At 43.8% G+C, this 18,382-nt stretch overlaps 1 protein-coding gene across 1 annotated transcript in view; it reads left to right on the forward strand.

Annotated features, from left to right (window-relative positions):
• Positions 1–18,382, forward strand: part of ptprja (protein tyrosine phosphatase receptor type Ja) — a 228,552-nt gene that overhangs the window by 137,579 nt on the left and 72,591 nt on the right. Inside the window, exons 14-17 of the mRNA XM_086007664.1 lie at positions 2,361–2,642; positions 3,729–4,001; positions 4,800–5,060; positions 14,597–14,890. Coding sequence (XP_085863790.1) covers positions 2,361–2,642; positions 3,729–4,001; positions 4,800–5,060; positions 14,597–14,890 — 1,110 coding nt within the window. The remainder of the gene's footprint in view (positions 1–2,360; positions 2,643–3,728; positions 4,002–4,799; positions 5,061–14,596; positions 14,891–18,382) is intronic.

Consider the following 18,382-nt stretch of genomic DNA (forward strand, 5'->3'; position numbering starts at 1 on the left):
GTTGCAGGTTTGGGAGGTGCTTTCGAAGAAGCCTTGGCGAGTTGGTGCACACTGCAGTCACGTGGAAGGAGTGAATGTTTAAGGTGGTAGATGGGGTGCCAATCAAGGTGGCTGCTTTGTCCTAGATGGTGTCGAGCTTCTTGAGTGTTGTTGGAGCTGCACCTATCCAAGCAAGTGGAGAGTATTCTATTACACTCCTGACTTGTGCCTTGTAGAGGGTGGAAAGGCTTTGGGGAGTCAGAAGGTGAGACACTCGCCGCAGAATACCCAGCCTCTGACCTGCTCTTGTTGCCACAGTGTTTATGTGGCTGGTCCAGTTAAGTTTCTGGTCAATGGTGACCCCCCAGGATGTTGATGGTGGAGGATTCCGCAGTGGTAATGCCGTTGAATGTCAAGGGCCGGTGGTTAGACTCTCGCTTGTTGGACATAGTCATTGCCCGGCGCTTGTGTGGTGCGAATGTTACCTGCCACTTATCATCCCAAACCTGAATGTCGTCCAGGTCTTGCTGCATGTGGGCATGGACTGCTTCATTATCTGAGGAGTTGCAAATGAAACTGAACACTGTGCAATCAGCAGTGAACATCCCCACTTCTGACTTTATGATGGAGGGAAGGTCATTGATGAAGCAGCTGAAGATGGTTGGGTCTAGGGATAGAATCACAGCAAACAAAGGGATTTCAGAAACACTCCAATAGGTAATAGACATAGACGTGACAAAAATTAAATGCTTTTGTTCAAGTTTTGGTTTGAAAGAAAGACTTGCATTTATATAGCGCCTTTCACAACCACCTGAAGTACTTTTTCGAAGTGTAGTCGCTGTTGTAATGTAGGAAATGCGGCAGCTAATTTACGCACTGCAAGCTCCCACAAACGGCAATGTGATAATGACCAGATAATCTGTTTTAGTGATGTTGATTGAGGGATAAATATTGGCCAGGACACCGGGGACAACTCCCCTGCTCTTCTTCGAAATAGTGCCATGGGATCTTTTACGTCCATTTGAGAGGGAGTAGATGGGGCCTCGGTTTAACGGCACCTCCGACAGTGCAGCACTCCCTCAGTACTGCACTGGAATGCCAGCCTAGATTTTTGTGCTCAAGTGTCTGGAGTGGGACTTGATTCCATAACCTTCTGACTCCAAGGCAAGGGTGCTACCAGCTGAGCCACTGGCTGACACATTTGGTGGTAGTTCCTTTAAATTCAGTCATCGTACATAAGCAGCTTTAAAAAAAATAATAAAGCGGTGGCAGCTCGGATTCCTGTACCAAGCTTATCTCAATTCAGAGTTGCAAGTTTTGTCCGTTCCAGGCTTCAGAGAGGAATAATTCAACCTTAAACAATGGTGTGTGATTGGTTCAGTTTGTATATGACCAACAGTTCCTTTTTTTAAATTTGGGTGATCAGATATTTAAATGCTAGGAAATCCCAGTAACTCTTTTCTAGGATGAAAAAAGAGCTGTTCAGTTTGGATCTGCGAGTCAATTTGAAACTCCGAGAGAAGGAGCGTATTTTTGAGAATTTCTGAGAGACGGATGTTTGCAATAATATTGGCTTCCTCAGTGGCGAGAAATTTAACAGTACATCATTTAAAAGTTATTTACTAAGAGTTATCTTACTATTTAGCTTGTGATTCTTTTATTGGTCTTCCACTAAAGTTGGATATAAGGATTTCTGCTGTAAATAAATAATTATATTATATATGTGTGTTTCTTAATTGCTTTTTTCTCTTTTGTTAAATAAATTTGTTTAATAGTTTAAAACTTAAAATGGGGTCTGAAGGTTTAATGCTCTATTCACTGATGGAAGATGAGGGCGACCTTGTAAAGGTTTAGGATATGTTCAGCAGCTAAAAGTAACTAATAGACTTGGAGGATAAATGTTCCTCCTCTGCATTCCTGGTGCTCGCCAGAAACACATATTGTGAAGTTGCATATCCCCAGCCCCTAAAATGAACGGGTGGAAAATCACAGGCGCAGGATGTGCAATTTTCTGATATGCATCAGGAGCACAGAAGTTGAAAATCTCCAATGGTTTTCTTTCCTTTATCCTGGGCATGTTACTGGCGCTTGCCTAGATCTCAAAGGTATGAGCAGTTGGGATTTTCCCATGAGAGCCAAAATAATCTAGAGGATGAAGAGTAGAAAGGGATATGATCACAGCACCCAGCCAGGAGGAAGATGAGGATTGTGAACTTGGGCCTAGATGGTAGGAGGAGATGAATGGACGCAAAACAGCTCGTTCTCATTCCTATACCCAAAACCTAATCACAGCGTTATTGGTGAGATGCAGCCAGTATACCAGTAACATTATCATGCCATGTCCCACTGGCGTGCACTAATCTTGTTTTATTTCTAAACAGAACCTGTGAAAATACCATTGGAAAACATCGCTCTGAGCAACCAGCACACAACTGATTCATTGACCGTTTCCTGGATCCATCCACCAGGAGGTGTTGAGAATTTCATCATTAACATCGAAGATTCTCTAAACCGAACAGCATACAAGAACAGCACCACTGTAGCATCTTCAACAAATAGTACAGTGTTCAGCAGCCTGCGCCCTGGAAGGTTGTACAGCGTAACCGTGACAACGGTTAGTGGGCCCCATCACATAACTTCAGATTCTGTAAATAATTCCACAAGTAAGTACAGAGTTCATTCAGCCCATGAACCTCCTCTTAATGTTTGGAGTATCTGTTGCCTTTCATCCTCTCTACAATAGAGTTCCTTTATCAGTTTTAAGTTGCACCCAAAATGTTAACCTTTCCTTTCTATTTACAAATGCTCACTGGCCTACTGTGTATGTCCAGCAATTTCTGTTTTTATTTAAAATTTTCAGCAACTTTTTTTTCCTGTTATTTTGGGTGCTGTAGTGGGTCAAACATTGTCCTTTGAATCTAGCCCACATTGATGGAGTGAATGTCACCTCCATTACCTATAAAGGTCTTTTGTGAAATGAGTTTTGGACAGAAACAATCCAATTGCTCAGCAACTAATTAAGGTGGTGGGTCAAAGTTAACAGAGGCTAGGAACTCGACAGTCAAGTTGTCAATTTTATAAAATGGTCTTCAAAACCTGTCACTGGCTTCGGAGACATTCAAGCAGGGCCCGTTCCTCAAGCAGCTTCCTCTGAAAGACCAGTTTCAACATCACCAGATTGGCCACTGTGACAGATTTCCATTGCAGTTGATGTTGAGTGTCCTACAGCGTGAATGTGCCACGTGCATCTGTAAAAAAAAAATGTTAAAGATTCTAAAATGGAACAGTTTCTTTGGGAATTTGTGATCACAGATGTGACAATGTTACTGCATCATGGGACATATGGCAACCAATATAAAATTAATAACCATGTTCGGGGTGTTGCAATTTGCATTAATAACAAAATGTCTGCACCAGTGGGCAGGAGATGATTGCACTGTTTCTATAGGCTGTGACTAGTTTGGACCAACCTTTTTTTTTTAAAGATTCCTCACTATTTGGAGGAGGAAAAGAGGCAGGAACTACCACATGTCATACATATGCATGATTGTTATCCTGATGTCATCTTCATCTGCATTTAGAAAAAAGATGTCTAATGATGTTACAGACATAATGATTCCAGTGATAGAGAGCCAACTTAGATCATATTGGAGGACCAAGACTGAGTCTTTGCAGCTTCTGAAACTGTAAATTCTGTGCTTTTTCTCATGTGTAAAATGTTCCATGATGTAACTTTGTTTCTCCCACAGTTCCCACACCACCCGGAACCATAATGGTGACCAACTTCAGTAATTCCACCATTAAGTTTGGTTGGGGCAGGCCTAAAGATATGGATATCGGAGAATACAACTTTACTGTTACCTACCAGGTGGCACAAGCAGCAAATAAAACAACTTTTGCTGTAGGAGATAACATAGCTACTATATTCAACCTTGACTCTGGAACCAATTACACCATAACTGTTCTTACCACTAACCGTCAGAATTTGAACAGCAGCTTTGTGACAAAATCTCTCTTCACACGTAAGTGCCCTGTGCTGTTGTCCCTCGTACAAGACTGGATTTTTTTTTGCCTTTGTACATGAAAGGAAATTTTTCTCTTGTATTCGTTCTCCCTCTTTCAGTAGATTTCATCAAACTGAATTTCTTTGATTATTGGGAATGTCATTGAAATGGTGCCGCCTAATTGGGTGGAGGTAGATGAAAGGGTTAGTCCCATCTGCTATTACATTGATGTCAATTTCTTGTAATGAGCAGAAACCGGTTAAGCTTCTGTTTACTAGTCTTTGCCCTGATTAGCAGAGCTTTCCATAGTTAATAATTGGCACTTCAGGACTGAGTCCCCGGTAATGAATTTTATTTTCTTCCTTTTGAAGTGAAGTTTCCCTCTGGGAATGAATGCCATAGGACCCTTTTTGATATCTGCTATGCACAGTTGAGTTTGAGTTGTGTCATGAACCTCTTGACACACTGAACATTAAACAATGTAGTGTGTGTTGATGCTCCAACTGACAGTGCCAGATCATAGCTTCATGGCCAAAATGCCCCAGGGTAATGTGTTTCTAACACTTCTCACGAAGATTTCCCAATTTTGGGAATGCTGTCAGGAGAGGAAAGATGGTAATACTCCCACTGGTAGAACGGAGAAATGGACATGGAAATTGTAAGACCATCTGAAAAGTCCAGTCAACAGTAGCATTGGCAGTGACCTGACAACACCAGATTGCCTTCCAACAAGGAGTTGGTATTGAGTGGGGGAGGAAAATTAAACAAGGGAGCAAAAAACACCAGATGATCCTTAACTTAATTTTTTTTCTCTAGAACCAAATCCCATCAGCAATCTCCGTGTTGTGAATAGCAGCACCACCTCTATAAATTTGATCTGGGATGAGCCAGTTGGGCACAAGAGTGAGTACAAATACAGAGTGCAAACAGATGAAAATCCAAGTTTCAATAACACGGTCAATACCAAATTCATTAATGTCAATGACTTGACGTCAGGAGGCCAGTTCACATTCACCGTCTTCACCCAGGCGGCAGATGGCACAGAAGGAAACTCTGTCACCTTGGTCCACTGCGTGGGTGAGTACTGAAGCTCCCAATTATTTGTTAATTTGTCTGTCCTAAGCTGTTGTTTCATCAGAGAGTCAAAGACAAGTAATTCTTGTAATTGTGCACAATTGCTTACGTATACATGTACCCACGTGCACACATTCACCCAAGTATATGTTTATTTATAGGGACATGTAGGGGATGAGTCATGCAAGCAGAAAATAACATTGCATGAAAACAGAAGCAGAGTGTTTCAAGTTCACATCATTCACGAGATCCATAAGTGAAATAAATCCATAATCAGTTGGACCTCCGAAAGAAAAATGATAGGAACATCAGTTTTAAAAATAATTGAAACAGGTTACATAATAATAGAACTGTTGTTCCTAGAGGCAGCTAAATAGACCTTTTTAAAATATTTACAATTATATTGAGCTCTCAGATGGCACAGTAGTTATAGCCACTGTCTGATGTGGTACTGAAGCATACAGATGGAAGGTGCTGGGCTCTGTCCCAGTCCACGCTGAACTTGCTGATCTCAGCTGGAGGAGCAATGGGGACGCTACATTTGGCCTCAGTTCTCCTGAGCTAAGGAGAGGAAACATCAGCCAGGGTTTATACCTGATCACTAGGTAGTGACTCCCACTAGGGTGTCAAGTGATGACCGATTAGGATCAGCTGTGAAGTTCCCCAAGGGACATAGAGTATATATCCCCAAGTATATTTTGCCACAAGTGCTACCATAGAAATGTGGGCTCCAAAGACATGTAATCCTTATGGCAAATTAGGAGCGGTATCAAGTGAGTGGGGGTGTATTGTGGGGTGGGACCCATTTACATTGGCTTTTTGCCCTGTTCCAGAAGTGCTAAGGAGGAAGAAGTCTTTGTTTTTGCATCCACCCTCTGATGTTTGGAATGGAGGCGGGACTGGTGGGGTGATGCTACCTGCTGGATTTCCTGCCAATCCCACCTCTGGTGCTCTCAATGCACTACGCATGCGAGGGGCAGGTGTACGACTTAATTGTGGTGGAAGTGGAGGCCACCAAAATGGCAGAGGCTGGTTTGGGTCCTGCAAGCTTGGATTTTAGAAAGGCTCATTGGTTTATCTTGATGGAAGTTCAGGGCAAACCATGGAGAAAGCTGCTTGGGTCCGTTTCTGTTTATCTCCTCCATCAGCTGCTTGACCTTCTTTGCACTGGACCCAAGCGGCTACCCCAGGCACACTGATAGCAGTACAGACGCCTGAATAGTGTATGCTAACTACTTAACCCAAGGAATTCCAACACTGTCAGGCATGTTACCATGGCAGAACAGAACTCCCGCTCCACCGTGGTTACACCGGTGAAGCAGGATCACAGGTTTTGGGCCCAACTTTCAGGATATGGACTTGTGGGAGCAAAAAGACAAAGCTATCTCTGTGCTGGCTGAGATCCAAGATGGATCCCCTAGCATGAGGAGAAACAATATTTTGGTGTCATTGATTTTGAAAAATAATTTTTCTTTGATTTATTTTTGAAGTTTATTGGAGGCACTTTTAATAGGATCAGTTTACTTTCTAACATGCAGCCATCTATTAAATAGGGACACGTTGCTCATCGAGGTTTACAGCACTGAAAAAGGCTATTCAGGGTTTAAACTAATTTGGCAGGGGGATGGGCACAAGATGTAGCATTAGAAAGGAGAAACAAGGTGCACAAAGAATTAGGAGAGACAGATAGCACTAGAGTAAGAAATAGTACAGTGTTAGGTGGGGTCAGACTAAGAGAGAATACAAGAAGGTCCAAGATAGGTTTACAGTGCATAATAAGGTTGGTGAGCTGCAGGTGCAAATACACACATGGGAATATGATGTTGCGGTGGTAACAGAGACCTGGCTCAAAAAAAGGCAGGATTAGGTATTAAAATTCCTGGATATTAGGTGTTCAGGAAAGATAGGGAAGGAAAGAAAGGAGGTGGGGTGGCAGTACTGATTAAGGAGAATATTACAGTGCCGGAGAGAGAGGATGACCTGGAGGGGTCAAGGACAGAATCTATTTGGTTAGAGTTGAGAAACAATAGAGGTACCATTACACTATTAGGTGTATTTATGGGCCGCCAACTAGTGGGAAGGATATGGAGGAGCAAATTTGCAGGGAAATTACAAAGAGGTGCAAGAACTATAGAGTAGTGATAATGGGGGACTTCAACCATCCTAATATAGACTGGGATAGTAATAGTGTATTGGGGAAGAATTTCTGAAGTGTGTTCAGGAGAACTTACTTGATCAGTACCTTTCCAGCCCAACAAGGAAGGAGGCGTTGCTGGATCTGGTTCTAGGGAATGAGGTGGGTCAAGAAGAGCAAGTGTCAGTAAGGGAACATTTAGGGAACAGTGATCATAGTATCATAAGGTTTAGATTAGCTATGGAAAAGGACAGGGAGCAATCTAGAGTAAACATACTTAATTGGAAGAAGGCCAATTTCAGTGGGTTGAGAATGGATCTGGCCTGGGTAAATTGGAATCAAAGGTTGGCAGGCAAAGGCAGATGCAAAGGCATAGTGAAAGAGGAGGTGGGTGAGATACTGGATGGGATAAAAATTGATAAAGAGGAAGTACTAGAAAGGCTGGCTGTACTTAAAATAGATAAGTCACGAGGACCGGATGGGATGCATCCTAGAATGCTGAGGGAAATAAAGGTGGAAATTGCGGAGGTACTGGCCATAATCTTCCAATCCTCCTTGGATACGGGGGTGGTGCCAGAGGACTGGAGAATTGCAGATGTTCAAAAAAGGGTGTAAGGATAACAACTACAGGCCAGTCAGTTTAACCTCGGTAGTAGGGAAGCTTTGAGAAACGATAATCAGGAACAAAGTTAACAGTCACTTGGACAAGTGTGGATTAATTAAGGAAAGCCAGCACTGATTTATTAAAGGCAAATCGTATTTAACTAACTTGATTAAGTTTTTTGATAAGGTAACAGAAAGGGTTGATGAGGGCAATCATAGAATGGTTACAGCACAGAAGAAGGCCATTCGGCCCATCGAGCCCGTGCCGGCTCCTTGCAAGACCACCTCAGCTAGTCCCACTCCCCCACCCTTTCTCCGTAGCCCTGCAATTTTTTTTCCTTCAGGTACTTATCCAGTTCCCTTTTGAAAGCTGTGATTCAGCCTGCCTCCACCACCCTTTCAGGCAGTGCATTTCAGATCCTAACCACTCGCTGCGTAAAAAAGTTTTTCCTCATGTCGCCTTTGGTTCGTTTGCCAATCACCTTAAATCTGTGTCCTCTGGTTCTCAACCCTTCTGCCAATGGGGACAGTTTCTCTCTCTCTACTCTGTCCAGACCCCTCATGATTTTAAACACCTCTATCAAATCTCCTCTTAATCTTCTCTGCTCCAAGGAAAACAACCCCAGCTTCTCCAGTCTATCTACATAACTGAAGTCCCTCATCCCTGGAATTATTCTTGTAAATCTTTTCTGCACCCTCTCTCAGGCCTTCACATCCTTCCTAAAGTGCGGTGCCCAGAATTGGACACAGTATTCCATTTGAGGCCGAACCAGTGTTTTATACAGGTTCATCATCATTTCCACGCTTTTGTACTCTATGGGGGTGATTTTCACTCAGAAGTCGGGAAGGAGGTGGGACTGCAACTTTCGGGGTTGTAGTCCCGCCTCCATCGACATGCGGCCAATCCACGCGATTTTAACTTGATTGACCTTGTTGAGCCCGCTCAGCGGGCTCAGCAGGCCAATTAAGGGACACCCGGCAACAGGTGATGTCACAGACTGAAATTTCATCTGTCAAGACGTTTTGGCAGATGAAATATCCGTGTTTCACAGCTGTTTGAAGCTGTCAAACACTGACAGTCTTACTTCTAACCTGAGTCCTTCTCCACAGACTCAGTTAGAAATCTCACCGGCACAGAAAGCTGCAGGCTGTCACTTTTGACAGTTCGCAGCCGTTCTGCTTTCTGTGCCGGTTGGATGATGGACTCCCGAAACCTAGAGGAAGGAAGGCTAAAAAGGTAAGTACAGGTAATTTAAACTTCTTTACACACTTTAGACACACCAAACACACTTACCTTTGCACTCATGCACCCATCACTCACCTGAACACCGACATCTCGACCCCTCCAAGCCCTTCAACATGACGGCCCGACTCCTCTAACCTGGCGTGGTTCAGAGGCGTTGGGAATCCCACAGTTCAAGATTAAAAATAGGAATTAGGATAAAAACTGCCTGTTAACTACCTGTTAACAGGCAGTTAATTGTCACTAATCCCTTCCCGCCTCGGGTCGGCGGGTCCCAGTGCAGGGTGGGTACCCGCCTCCTTTGAAACTTACATCGAGGCGGGTTTTGGGCGGGATGGTGTCAGGACCCCCGAATTCGGGGCTTTACCCTCCCACACGCCTCCAATCCCGACTCCACGGGTCAGTTAAAATCAAGGCCCATACCTCTATTCATGAAGCCCAGGATCTCAAGCTTTTTTAACTGCTTTCTCAACCTGCCCTACCACCTTCAATGATTTGTGCACATATACCCCTAGGTCTCTCTGTTCATTACACCCGCTTTAGGATTGTACCCTTTAGTTTATATTGCCTCTCTTCATTCTTTCTACCAAAATGTATCACTTTGCACTTTTCTATGTTAAATTTCATCTGCCATGTGTCTGCCCATTCCACCAGCCAGTCTATGTCCTCTTGAAGTCCATCACTATCCTCCTCACTGTTCACTATACTTCCAAGTTTTGTCATCTGCAAATTTTGAAATTGTGCCCTGTACACTCAGCCAAGTCATTAATATTTATCAAGAAAAGCAGTGGTCCTAGAACCGACCCCTGGGGAACACCACTGTGTACCTTCCTGCAGTTTGAAAAACAACCGTTCACCAATACTCTCTGTTTCCTGTCACTTAGCCAATTTCGTATCCATGCTGCCACTGTCCCTTTTATTCCATGGGCTTCAACTTTGCTGGCAAGCCTATTGTGTGGCACTTTGTCGAACGTCTTTTGGAAATCCATGTACACCACGTCAACCACATTGCCCTCATCAAGGAATAAAAGAGACAGTGGCAGTATGGATACAAAATTGGCTAAGTGACAGGAAACAGAGTAGGGGTGAACGGTTGTTTATCGGACTGGAGGAAGGTACACAGTGGTGTTCCCCAGGGGTCGGTACTAGGATTACTGCTTTTCTTGAGATATATATTAATGATTTGACTTTGGTGTACAGGGCACAGTTTCAAAATTTGCAGGTAACACAAAAATGAGGAGGATAGTGATAGACTTCAAGAGGACATAGACAGGCTGGTGGAATGGGTGGACACGTGGCAGATGAAATTTAACGCAGAAAAGTGTGAAGTGATACATTTTGGTAGGAAGAATGAGGAGAGGCAATATAAATTAAAGGGTACAATTCTAAATGGGGTGCATGAACAGAGAGATCTGGGGGTATATGTGCACAAATCATTGAAGGTGGCAGGGCAGGTTGAGAAAGCGGGTTAAGAAGCATATGGGATCCTGGGCTTCATAAATAGAGGCATAGAGTACAAAAGCAAGGAAGTTATGATGAACCTTTTGGCCTGAACTGGAGTATTGTGTCTAATTCTGGGCACTGCACTTTAGGAAGGATGTGAAGGCCTTAGAGAGGGTGCAGAAAAGATTTACAAGAATTGTTCCAGGGATGAGGGACTTCAGTTAGGTGGATAGACTGGAGAAGCTGGTGTTGTTCTCCTTAGAGCAGAGAAGGTTGAGAGGAGATTTGACAGAGGTGTTCAAAATCATGAGGGGTCGAGACAGAGTAGATAGAGAGAAACTGTTCCATTGGCGAAAGGGTCGAGAACCAGAGGACACAGATTTAAGGTGATTGGCAGAAGAACCAAAGACGACATGAGGAAAACTTTTTTACGCAGCGAGTGGTTAAGATCTGGAATGCACTGCCTGAAAGGGTGGTGGAGGCAGATTCAATCATGGCTTTCAAAGGGAATTGAATAAATACCTGAAGGAAAAAATTTGCAGGGCTACGGGGAAAGGGCGGGGGCGTGGGACTAGCTGAAGTGCTCTTGCAAAGAGCCGGCACGGGTTCGATGGGCCGATTGCCCTCCTTCTTTGCTGTAGCCATTCTATGATTTTGCTCATTGTTCTGTGCCAGCCCTTTTGTTAAAGAAATCTAGAAGTAATTCCACTGCTGTACTCTTTTCTCATGATCTTTCCCATTGTGATCTCACCATGCCATTTTCTCTGCCCTCACTTCACCGCACCCGTGCAATTGTTGGCCCACATCAGCATAGAGTGACCTATCTCAGTCATTTCAAAGTAGTAAAATTGCCAAGTATGTATGAAAAATATTGCATCAATACCCATTTCCTGTCAATTCTTCCATTATAAGTTCCTACATTCACATAATGGAATATAGGAACTTATAATGTCACGCTGAAATAACACGCTCCCCAATGCATATGCTGGTATGTGACAAGTTAATGTAGGCAGTGTCCATTATAAATGTGGATGTAGGAATTTATAATGGAAGATATAAAAATAAGGATGAAATGTATGACTTTAAAATGGAGGCTCCATTCTTTCATTCTCTTTTTCTCTTTCTCTCTATCTAAATTATTATAACAGGTAATAATAAGTTCCCTGCCTTGCCCAAACCTAAGCCGCATCTCTATTATAGCCTTCCATAGTTATTAATGCTGCTAACTCTCCAATTTTGTTTCAAACTTTCTGCATTCACATATGTGTCTCAATCATCTTGCTTTTTCTCTTCCCCCCCTGCCATATTTATTTAAGCCCATCTAAGTAGCACTAAATATTCTTACAACGAGGATATTGTCCCCAGTCCTTTTCAGATGAAACCCATCCATCCATGTCTTTGGGCTAGTCCCTATGTCTGAATCCTTCCTTCCTACACTTTCTCTCCATCTGTGTATTTACCGCCCTTATTTTTCTGTTCCTATACTGACTGAGGTCCTTCTATTTAATTTCTGTTAATTTCTGAAGCTTCCTCTTCAGGATCTCAATTTTCTTCCCTGTTATTGATTCCAATACAAACTATGACTTCTGGTTGTTCCCCTTCCCCTTCCAAAATATTTTACACCTGCTCCATGACATCCCTTACCCTGATCCTTATGAAGCAACAAACCATTTGGGACATGAGGCAAGAAAAACCCCAATAGTGGAGAGCTTTGGGAACCATAGGTCAAAGTCACCTGTTCCTCCCAAGCATTGCTACACTTACCATATGTCATCTGTGACTCAGTTGGTAGCACACTCACCTCTGAGTCAGTCTGTGGGTTCAAGTCCCACTCCAGGGACTTGCGCACATGAAGCTAGGCTGACACTCCAGTGCAGTGCTGAGGGAGTGCTGCACTGTCGGAGGTGCCGTCTTTCGGATGAGACGTTAAACCGAGGTCCCATTTGCTCTCTCTGGTGGACATAAAAGATCCCATGGCACTATTTCGAAGAGTAGGGGAGTTATCCCCGATGTCCTGGCCAATATGTATCCCTCAACCAACATAACAAAAACAGACTATCTGGTCATTATCACATTGCTGTTTGTGAGACCTTGCTGTGCACAAATTGGCTGCCGCGTTTCCCACATTACAACAGTGACTCCACTTCAAAAGTACTTAATTGGCTGTAAAGCGCTTTGAGGCGTCCAGTCGTTGTGAAAGGCGCTATATAAATGCAAGTCTTTCTTTATATGTCATGTCTCAAATTACTCACCTACTGTATCTCAAAATACTATTTTCTGACAGGAATCTATCTAATTTATATTTTAATTAATTAATAATATCTGCTTCCACCATCTCCCTCGGGCGTCAATTCCATAGATTTATCACTTGCTCACTTAAATAATGTTTCTACAGATGAGCTTTAAATTTACCCTCCTTCAAGCATAGCTAAAATTCCCCAGCCCAGGCAACATCCTCATAAATCTCCTCTGCACCCCCTCTAGTACAATCACATCCTTCCTGTAATGTGGTGACCAGAACTGTACACAGTACTCTAGCTGCGGCCTAACTAGTGTTTTATACAGTTCAAGCATAACCTCCCTGCTCTTGTATTCTATGCCTCAGCTAATAAAGGCAATTATCCCGTATACCTTCTTAACCACCTTATCTACCTGTCCCTCTGATCCTCTGCACTTCTCAGTGTCCTACCATTTATTGTGTATTCCCTTGCCTTGTTAGCCCTCCCCAAATGCATTACCTCACACTTCTCCGGATTGAATTCCATTTACCACTGTTCTGCCCACCAGACCAGTCCATTGATATCTTCCTGCAGTCTACAGCTTTCTTCTTCATTATCAACCACACGGCCAATTTTTGTAGCATCTGCAAATGTCTTAATCATACTTCCTACATTCAAGTCCAAATCATTGAGATATACCACAAAAAGCAAAGGACTCATTACTGAGCCCTGCGGATCCCCACTGGAAACCGCCTTCCAGTCACAAAAGCACCCTTTGACCATTACCCTTTGTTTCCTGCCTCTGAGCCAGTTTTGGATCCAACTTGCCACTTTGCCTTGGATCTTTTATGACCAGTCTGCTATGCGGGACCTTATTAAAAGCCTTGCTAAAATTCATATAGACTACATCAAACGCACTACCCTCATCGACCCTCCTTGTTACCTCCTCAAAAAATTCAATCAAGTTAGTCAGACACGACCTTCCCTTATCAAATCCTTGCTGACTGTCCCTGATTAATCCGTGTCTTTCCAAATGAAGATTTATCCTGTCCCTCAGAATTTTTTCCAATAATTTTCCCACCACTGAGGTTAGGCTGACTGGCCTGTAATTACTCAGTCTATCCCTTTCTCCCTTTTTAAACAACGGTACCACGTTGGCAGTTCTCCAGTCCTCTGGCACCACACCTGTAGCCAGAGAGGATTGGAAAATGATGGTCAGAGCCTCTGCTATTTCCTCTCTTACTTCTCTTAACAGTCTGGGATACATTTCATCCAGGCCTGGGGATTTATCCACTTTCAAAGATGCTAAACCCCTTAATATTTCCTCTTTCACTATGTTTATTTCATCTAATATTTCACACTCCTCCTCCCTCATCCTAATCTCAGCTGGGCCAGCAGTAGGGATGCTACAATTAATCTTGGAGCCCCTGGGCTGGAGAACAGAAACATCAGTCAAACTTCCCAGTCCTGATCATCCAGTGAAGATCGGATTAGGCTCCATTACAATGGTCGAACAGCTTGTCGAGACTCACTGGCTAGGTTCACACATGAAGAATAGCTACTTGGGCAAGGTACTGGAGGGTGGTCAATAATCTTGATGGTACTTCAGCAAGTCATTGTCTTCAGGAGAGGAGGAGAGAAAAGTGGGGGAGGGGAGGTCAAACCTGAATAAGGAAACGAATTGGAAGAAAAAAGGAAAGGCTTGCATTTATATAGCGCCTTTCACGACCACCGGACGTCCCAAAGCGCTTTACAGCCAATGAAGTACTTTTTGAAGTGTAGTCACTGTTGTAATGCAGGAAGGGAATAGAACAGAATTTTATTTCCCTAAATCTTGACTTCAATTGAAGAAAGTTTTCTTCCTTGTTGCACTAATGTGAGTTTTTGTTCCCTGCAGATGCAGCTGCAATTAATAGTTCTTCCTTGAAGTGTGAAGGAATGGATCTCCACCCCATCCTAAAGTTGGAGTGGACATGTCCGAGCGGAGTGAATAAAGGCTTTCATATCCAGGCTATACTAAACTCCAACATTGACTTAACTAAAAACAGTACGCATTGTACCCCAGATCAACAACAGCAATTCAACCTGACCAATGTTGCATTCTTCACAAAATATTCTGTGACCATTACCACCTTGTCATGCGGTCTTCCAAGTACACCGACCAGTATAGACTGCAAATCTGGCATTACACGTAAGTATAAACTCAGCACACTCTCTCACAGTGAACGAATAGGTGTGACACTAGAGCACTGGTGTCAAAAGAGACTTCTCAGACTCATCATTCTCATGCATTCTTCTAAAGTTAATTTTTTAAATCAGATTCTAGCAACTTTATTTTTATTCTGGGGGCACTGGTTAGTAGTCCTCTTTCACTAATCAAAACAAAGAACAATTGTGATGCTTTATAGACTTACAGGGGGAGAAATTGAGTATGGCCCCATTTGGGGCGCCAGCCTTGCCAGGGCCCGCCCACCGGAAATTGAGTGGTTGCGCCCCAAAGGGAAGCGCGGCGCTACTGGAGGCGCCCCGCATCCCTCTTGGGGCGCTGCGAGTGAATATCGTGGCGCTACGTGCCGCAGCGCCACACGCTACGGCACGTCGCGCTGCGGTATTGCAGGCCTTCCTCCCCTTCTTAAAGGGGAGGGGCCTTGTGCAGCGCGATCTGGGGCCCAGCTGGGCCCCCGAGGATCAGGAGTGCAGGCAAAAGAGCCCGGCACCAAAGAGAAGTGCCGGGCTCTTGGAACGCAGCTGGCACTCCGCGGGAGGGGGGTTCAGGGGGCCGGGGACGGGAGCGCAGGCAGGTGCTGGCAGGCGGCCAACAACAAAAATGACCGTCCCGCACCTCGCCTTTAATTTGCACCTCCCCGGCCGCAGGTAGGCCCCCCTGAACCGGTCAGACATAGCGTCCGGTAGTAAATCAGGGGGCGCTGCCGAATATCGCGGCCGGGGCGTCAGCGGGGCGCTGCGCACACCGATGACGTCATTGGCAGCGGCGCAGCGTTAACGGTTAGCGCCACCACTAACATCCCGCAGAATTTAGCGGGAGGCGTGGGCAGTGCCACGCCCGGGCGCTAGTTGGCTTGCGACCCACTTAGCGCCCTCTTAAGGCGCTAACGGGTGGCGCAACCTACTGAATTTCTCCCCCACAGAATCTTACAGTACAGAAGGAGGCCATATGACCCATTGTGCCTGTGCCAACTCTTTGAGCTATCTAATTAGTCCCACTTTTCCGCTCTTTCTCCATAGCAATTTGTTTTTCTTTTCAAGTATATATTTAATTCTCTTTTGAAAGTTTCTATTGAATCTGCGTCCACCATCCTTTTCAGGCAGTGCATTCCAGATCATCATAACTTGCTGTGTTTTAAAAAAAAAAAAAGTCTCCTCATCTCCTTTCTGGTTCTTTTGCCAATTATCTTAAATTTGTGTCCTCTAGTTACAGACCCACCCACCACTGGAAACAGTTTTTCCTTATTTACTCTATCAAAACCCTTCATAATTTTGAACACATCTATTAAATCTCCCTGTAACCTTCTCTAATCTGAGGAGAACAATCCCAGTTTCTCCAGTCTCTGCACATAACTGAAGTCCCCCGATTCCTGGTGTAATTCTAGTAAATCTCCTCTGCACCCTTTCTAAGGCCTTGACATCTTAAAGCGTGGTGCGCAGAATTGGACACAATATGCCAGCTGAGGCCTAACCAGTGATTTTATAAAGGTTTAGCATAACTTCTTTGCTTTTATGCTCTATGCCTCTATTTATAAAGCCAAGAATTCCATATCTTTTTTCAAACAGCTTTATCAACTTTTCCTGCCACGTTAAAATGTTTGTGTTTGTGAATCCCCAGGTCTCTCTGTTCCTGCAACCGCCCCTCCCCCCTTTGAAATTGTACCAGTTAGTTTATGTTGCCTCTCCTCATTCTTCCTCTCAAAATGCATCACTTCAGTGGTCCTAATACTGACCCCTAGGAGACACCACTGTATACTTCCCTTCAGTCTAAAAAAAACAACCATTCACCACTACTCTCTGCCTTCTGTCTCTTCGCCAGTTTTGTATCCATGCTGCCACTGCCCGGTTAATCCCATGGGCTTCAATATTGCTAACAAGTCTGTTATGTGGCACTTTATCAAACGCCTTTTGAAAGTCCCTATACACAACATCAATTGCACAACCCTCATCAACCCTCTCCATTATTTCAGCTAAGAACTCCAGTTTGTCAGACACGACTTGCCTTCAACCAATCCATGTTGGCTGTCATTAATTAACCCATGTTTTTTCAAGCGAAAATGAATGTTGTCCCGGATTATGGTCTCTAGAAGTTTCCCCACCACCAATGTTAGACTGACTGGATTATATTTTATCCCGCTCCCCTTTTTTGAACAGGCTTGTAACATTTGCAGCCCTCCAGGGCTCTGGCACTACTCCCATAGCCAAGGAGGGTTGAAAGGTCGTGGCCAGAGCCTCCACTATCTCCACCTTTATTTCCCTCAGCAACCTAGGATGCATCCTATCCGGACCAGATGAATTTTCTACTTTGAGCATTGCAAATCTTTTAAGTACCTCCTCTTCATCTATTTTTATCTTATCCAATTTTCTATCCCTTCCTCCTTTACTATGACACTGGCAGCATCCTCTTCTTTTGTGAAGACAGATGCAAAATTCTTATTCAGTACTACAGCCATGCCCTCTGCCTCCTCAAAAATATTTCCTTTTTGAACCCTAATTGACCCCACCCTTCATTTGACTATTCTTTTACTCTTTATATGTTTAGAATAGACTTTAGAGTTGCCTTTTATGTTAAGGTCGCAGATATTGCTACTATATCAAAACCCCATGAGGCCAAGTGCGTCTGCAGCTTGCCAACCTTTTCTCAAAAAGTCACTTTGACCGTATTTTATTTTTCAGTTCTGCCTGATTCTCTACTATATTATGAACTGGACATTTATCATAAGCCTCCTTTTTTCTGTTTCATTGTAATCTCAATTTCTTTAGTCATCCAGGAAACTCTAGCTTTGCATTTCCTTCCTTTTCCCCTCATTGGAATGTGTTCAGTCTGTACCCGAACTATCTCCTCTTTGAAGGCCTCTCTCAGGTGGATGTAAAAGATCCTATGACACTATTTCGAAGAAGAGCAGGAGAGTTATCCCCGGTGTCCTAGTGAATATTTTTCCCTCAATCAACATATAAAGCAGATTATCTGGTCATTATCACATTGCTGCTTGTGGGAGCTTGCTGCGCGCAAATTGGCTGCCGCATTTCCTACATTACAACAGTGACTACACTTCAAAAAGTACTTAATTGGCTATAAAGCGCTTTGGGACGTCCTGAGGTTGTGAAAGGTGCTATATAATGCAAGTCTTCCATTCGTCCATCCATCCATCTGAATCTATCTATCTGATTCTATTTTTGAGCCCTCTAGCACATGAACCCTTACCAGGGCTGCAACAGTACTGTAACCAGGAATGTTAAGTTCCCATTCTTGATCTTCTTTGATCCAGGTCTCGTATATTGCCACTATGTCAAAACCCCATGAAGCCAAGTGCGTCTGCAGCTTGCCAACCTTAACTGTCACACTCCGTGCATTTACACACGTGCATTCTAAACCCACCTTAGTCTGCTTTGCATTTCTCTGCTGTCTGATCCTTCCACTTTTTGGACTTCCCTTTAGTCTAATGCCGTTTGTCTC

This window comes from Somniosus microcephalus, chromosome 15 (assembly GCF_052327205.1).
Source record: "Somniosus microcephalus isolate GS21.2 chromosome 15, FLI_Smic_1.0, whole genome shotgun sequence".
NCBI classification, from domain to species: domain Eukaryota; kingdom Metazoa; phylum Chordata; class Chondrichthyes; order Squaliformes; family Somniosidae; genus Somniosus; species Somniosus microcephalus.